Raw genomic sequence first — 6,325 nt, forward strand, 5'->3', positions numbered from 1 at the left:
CGACCGTCAGCAATTTTCGCCTTCTTTCAAAGAATCCCGCCACGTACCTCAGATATGTCTTGCCCACTCCCGGATTCCCGCTGCAAAACAAGACAGCCCCATCAGCTCCACCCGTACTTCCCCTCCACCCCCGAAACTCGCTTGTTTCCAATAGCCAATCCCCCACACCGTCAAATTGCTCGTTACGCACGCCTTGATGTCTGTAGTTTGGCTCGAGTGGAGAGAGCCAGTGCATAATCTGCCCACCCTCTTCGGACTTATAGACGTTGAAGCTACCCGTTATGTTGCCACAGTTGGCATTGCCGTCACCGATCCTGAAATATGCAGTCTGGGCCATGGTATTCCGTCAAGAGTGTAGGCAGAATGTAGAAATGGTAAAGTAAGTTGTTGGAGTATTGGGGGAGTTTATGAGCACAGCTGAAGAAAGCGGGGAGATGTGGCTTATTGTGTGACACTTGGTATCCAATCAATAACATTTGGGGGAGGATACATGACTAATATGAGGCATGTCTCGAGAGCGCTACTGCTGAGTGACTGTGTGTACCAATATGTTTCAGTGTCAGGAATCTCTCGAGCTTTCTACCGTAAATCTCATAGAGGGGGTTAGATAGGAGATTATTGTAGTAAATGGGGGACTGGGCTCGGTGTGTTGGTACTGTTTCGGAATAACAAACACCTCGGATTCACATACTCCTCACTATATGTTCTGCGAGTTTACCGTTGTTTCCTATACGCCCACGTTCCTCCTGATATCTGGTGGATCTTACATCTCCAGTTTCCCGGCTATATACTGTTGCGGGTGGGTCATCGGGGCCTGGGTGGAGGCAGCTTCTGGGCTGTATGCTGAGCCGATTGGTATGGTAGAGTGGGCTGACAGGATGGCGAAGTAGGTGCGAAAAACTAGAAGGATTTAAATACTACAGTGGCTTGGAAGTGTTCGCGATCCGAGAGTTTGCAATTGTGCTATAGAGGCGCGGGCAGTGGGGAGGATGGTGGGATTTCTGGCTTGAGAGTTGCCAACGATCAACCTGCGAAAATAGAGTGATAAACTTGCTAGAGTGGCAAAGAAAATTAAAATTGAATAACGAAAATAATGGTTAAAGGGAACACTCAGAAGATCTCAGAGTTGAAGGGAGATAGATACCGGTAGCGAGCCGTAACCACCTGAGGCGTTTCAAGGACTTCTCTAGGTGGTCCATCTTGCCTTGGAGCTATTGCGTTTTATAGGGAGAGACTGCCAGACCTCTCTCTCCTTTGCTGCCACAAGAATAGGCAAGGAAATTGGGACATGTATGGGAGAAAAGAAACACAAGCGGTATCCATGGAAGGATCAGGATGATTTTGCTATGCCCCATATCTGCTCCTGTCTTTACTGTTGGTTTAGAGAGTGCCAAGCAAGGAATGAAGTTTATCACCGCACCTTTCCTATCCATCCCATTATGGCCGACCCCCATTCTATTCCGCTCACTGTACAACTGTACTACCGGTATTTGTCAAGGGTCACGAGAGCGGCATGACCGAGAAGGATATTTTAAAATGATAGACGCTCACATTCCCGGACCAGGAAATTTTTAACTATTTCCCCATATGCTGCCCCCACAACTTGGGAAACCGGGGCAATGTTCTGGGGGCGGAGGAAGAGGAAAATTATCGAACCCTCCTCACCTGCAGTCACGCCTCTTCTGGATGTTTTTGGAGTTCACTTTTTTCACTTCATATATTTCCGGATCCACCGCCCATCCCTGAGAGGAAGAAATGAGGACGAAATGTAGATTAATTGACTTGGGCACGATGCTATTGCTAGAGGGTGTCAAGAAAAAAAACATCAGGATCAATTTCGTGAGTCGGGAATTTTCAAGTGGCAGCTTAGGAAAGCGAGACGTATTTCACGAACACTTCTGCCGAGTGACTGTACCAAGATGTGAGCGAGCACTATACCTTTCTGAACCGACGCGGTCCCAGTAAAGGGGGTTCAAAAATCCAAAAAAATTAAACAGTAAGGGAAATACCCATTTATTTTTTCCAACTAGCTGCACATTGCTCATGCTCCTTAACATTCACGAACCCCATTCAAGATGTATTATTGTAGGCTGCAGTATATCAACACCTTGGCTTCTAGTGAGTCGGAAAAGATAGCCGAGTGATAACACAAGCCATAAGAAACCCCCCGCCCCCAGTCGACTAAATAACAGTGAGCGGACTAGGGATCTTAAGAGAGGGCTTTACCCAAACGCCCATATCCGGTCCTTAGGGACCGGATATCTCGACAAGACAATATCGGTCAATCGGCGAGAGGGGGGAGAAGGTAACCTATAAGTCGGAGAGGGATGGGGCCACACTATTCAACGAAAGGCAATCAGCGACGGCAAAATCCCCATACAGGAAATATCACAGGTATGAGTTTTACCAGGTAGTCTTAAAGCACCCCCTGACCACAGCAAAGGATGGAACCCGAAATTCTGGCGATGGAGGTTTCTTTTTTCTTTTACACAATGCCTCACAAAGCCCCCTTCGTTTCTTCCACCTCCACTATATGCCTACCGCAACTCCCATTAGACTATCCAGTTTGCGTGATACTATGTGAAAGCACGGTCATAGGCAATCACTCGAATAGACTCGACCACTGAACTCCTGGAAAACAACTACATGTCTGGAATGGGGCCATCGGTAGTTATACTGCATGGTACTTTCCGTTATACGATACGCACGTGCCTACGGCCCCTCGAAATTCCTTCCAGAGTGTGTGGCATAGCTACGCCTGCTATATACCTTCTCCCCTGGGACTACGATATCCCTCTGAACACGAATGGATCTTGATATTGGTGATCGGAGCTTAGCTAGATGTTTGCATAAAATGCAGATGTATTTTCCTCCTCTACTATCATAACAATAATCTACTGGTCCCCACATCCCATTCACCCACTCAAAATGCCTGCATGGCATCCCATCCTGACAGGAACGGGTGAAAGCAAATAGGCTGAGAATAGAAAATCCTTCCTCCTACAACAATAATCCACAGGACTCACCGTAGTAGTGACGGTGACGCCAAGAACGGCTCCCCCTCGCGCTCGACCGACCGCCAGTATGATACGATAGCCATCCAACGATCCGTCACATAAGGCGGACTCGGATGCCCAGATCCGGAGGCGAGCGAGCACCATATAAACACCCCGCGCAGATAATCTCGATGCAGCGCCTCACGGTGACCCCCCAGTATTCAAACGGCGGGTGCGCTTTCCCCCTCGAGCGGAGAGACCTTATTGTAAAACCCCGCGGAGTACAGGAGCAAGTTCCCACATGCTTAGCCTTTCTCCCCGCTCCCCCACCGGAGAACCTAATCCATTCCTGCGTGCGAACGTGCATGCTCTGTGCTTCGGGGAGGGGGAGGGTTCTTGGGAATATCATGGGGTATCATAATTCCTCTTTTTCCTCCTGGTATTGCCTGGTTGGTTGGTTGGTTTGGGGATGGCTTGTGTGATATAAGTTGTGAATGCATTTTTTTTTATAATATTATTATTATCATACTTTTCTTTTCCCATGCTTTCGGATGTTTCTCGCATCACTCATTCTCACTCGCTCTTGCTATTCACGTTATCTGCTCCTCTACATTGCAATGTGTGTTTTGGTTTTGGTTTTTTTTTTTTTACTTTCTTCCCCTCGCTGTCCGGTGGAATACACGACTTCCCGAAAAATATCACGGCATCATCCATCTGTGTGCACCCAGAGCAAAAAACCTACCTCCATTATTATTATTATTCCTTCCATCGCTATCAAACCACGCTTGGCCAATTCCTAATTTAGGGTGTGCCATCTCGCCATGATGTGGGAAAAAACCGGTGATTGACTTGAGAGCGACCAGCCTGCCCACACGAACCGAGAGCAGTAAACACCTCTCGTGCACACCCACCACTCGATATATGATACAATTCTTCACCCCTCAATCTCAGCGCTGGAACGCGTCCACTCAGTAATTTATAACAATCCTCATACGAAGTCCGATCTACTGATCAGACCAAAATTAATACACAAATAAAAAGTTTACTGCCTCATCGACGGTAAAGCCGCCAGCGATCCAAAGTGATCAAACTGATAATAACGTTGTGGCTTGCACCTCCTTTGGTTTTCGTTAAAATCGTTACTTGTAGAGATCTAGGAATATAATGAGGTTCTATGTTCAGGATTATGGTAGACCTGCAAGTATTGTATGCGCTCGCACGCCTCACGTTCTGTATAGGATGGGATGGGGGTGCCTGTGCGATGCGTTAAAAGTCTGACCCACGAGCGCTGCGTTTGGCACTAACCCTTCCACCGTGGCCCTGAATACACCCCTTTTCCTTCGCCTTTGAATAAGAGAATGAAAGGTGATAATAATGATGATAATAATAAAGGTCCCAGAACATTGTCCATAGCAAGGGCGATGTCCCCATGGGTATCGTGAAATTTCAAAGGGACTGTTGGACTTGAGGTATGATATCATACCGCATTTTCAACGATATCTAGAGGATTTCCAATTTTGGTGGCTTTTTCTGGGTCTAGGGAGGTGATAGCCCCTCCGATAGCGTTTAGGGCAATCATTCCACAAAAACCTGCAATATCATAGATACTATAGGCATTCACGCCTGGACTTAGAATAAGCTACTCTACGCCGGTATTTTCCTCCTGAGCCTCTGCAATGAAAAGGTTCCCCATCATACCACACCATAACTGCAAGCACCTGGCTTCCGGCCATGGTCTAGGAATGGTAGGGCAGCCTTTGAAGAGTAAGCGGTGTTCCGATCCTGCTGCAATGGCAGCAACCCAAGAGTTTAGTTCAAACCTCAGAGAGTCTTGTTGAGTGCGTGGTATCATATCATAACTGAAAATCGCGAATCTGTGCTACTGCACCCTCAGGAATGGTGCCCGGTCGGGTTTTGGAGCCTGAACCCCTCCAGCCTAGTAATTTCAAGACAAATTATTATGTTCATAAGCTGTCACTCGACAGAACAATTCCTCCAACATGGACCACACGAACAACTTCTTCAACAGAGGGATGTAGACATCTTCCCTACTAACAAAACCAGAGCTTAAACCACACCCCATGCAATTTTATTACCCCAAACTCCGCAATCAACAAAGAAAAAGGCACAATAGCATGGCAATCGAAAACCTAATACCTAAAAAACGCAATCCTATCCCCGAATGTTAGTAACAACCCACGACCGTATCGCAAATGGAGAAAATTGGCTCACCCCGCTCTCTCGGGATCCAGTCCTTTCAGAATCCCCGGTTGCACATTCCTCAATCCCAATGCTCCATTAACGACCATACTCGCTGTCCTGCCCAACGCCGGCACATAATTAGCTCTAATTCCCGGTGCGCAGTCTTTAATGCTGATAATTGTGTCCAAAAATTCACATATCTGTTCATGCAACCACTCCGGATTGAAGCCCGGATTCTTGATACTGGCCAGCGTAGTAGGATTCCATGCTACAATCGGCGCCATATTATTCACAGGGATAACCATAGAAGGACACCCATTTAGTAGGTGAAAATTCATAAGCGCAGCACCAGGTCTTCGGGAAGAAGACCACATACCGCCTCTGTATGGTGTGATACCAATGAACGTTACGAGTATACGGTTGACGCCAATGTTGACAGTGGGGTCGGGGTTGCAAAGGGAGAGCACCGCAGCAGACTCGGAAAGAAGTTTGTGTGCCAACTGGTAGTCACCTGCCAAGAAGGGGCCGAAGCATTGTGCAATGGCGAAGTCCTGCGAGCGTGGGATTATAGGTGTACGGGAACTGGCGAAGAGGTAGGGGCAGAACCAGCCTTTTTCGCAGGATAAGGGGTTTTGAGAGGGCGTTACCCTGACCAGACGAAGGTCGGCATCAACATCCATTAGCTTGTGCTTCACGACGCATTGGAGTGTTCGCATGCTAGTTGTACGAAGCATTTTTTCTTCCTCGGGGAGGATATGTTCCAGCAAGCCTGTGGCATAGATTAGTACTGTGGAGAGAGAGCCCGGAGAAGGGGTAAAGATGGTGTGACCTTTGTCGATTGCTTGCTCGATGATCTGAAACAGGGCGTACTTTGCCACAGTATTGTAAACGAAGAAGTCTACTACCGGGTTTATGATCTCCGCAGCGAAGGTGTCACAGCCAATTGCTCCTCCAAGAGCGTCTCCTCCCGCTTCGAGCAGGGGCCCTCCGACAAATGCAAAGCTATGTCGAACAGGATCAGCAATTATCACCAATCCCCGCCCCGAGGCCCTCTAACTTACGTCGTAAATAGTACAGCATCACGATACCTCACGTTGGGCAGCGTCAAACTAAAGAAAGGGTGAGCC

General features: G+C 47.8%; 1 protein-coding gene; it reads right to left on the reverse strand.

Annotated features, from left to right (window-relative positions):
- Positions 1 to 4,939: 4,939 nt before the first annotated feature.
- On the reverse strand, positions 4,940 to 5,970 carry GSTUM_00011939001 (uncharacterized protein). XM_002842235.2 has 2 exons: positions 5,229 to 5,970; positions 4,940 to 5,168 (listed from the first exon to the last, which is right to left on the reverse strand). The coding sequence occupies exons 1-2, from the start codon at positions 5,930 to 5,932 to the stop codon at positions 5,147 to 5,149; spliced, it is 726 nt and encodes a 241-aa protein (XP_002842281.1). The 5' UTR covers positions 5,933 to 5,970; the 3' UTR covers positions 4,940 to 5,146.
- Between the last annotated feature and the right edge of the window lie 355 nt (positions 5,971 to 6,325).

The sequence above is a fragment of the Tuber melanosporum genome (assembly GCF_000151645.1).
Source record: "Tuber melanosporum whole genome shotgun sequence assembly, scaffold_93, strain Mel28".
NCBI lineage: Eukaryota > Fungi > Ascomycota > Pezizomycetes > Pezizales > Tuberaceae > Tuber > Tuber melanosporum.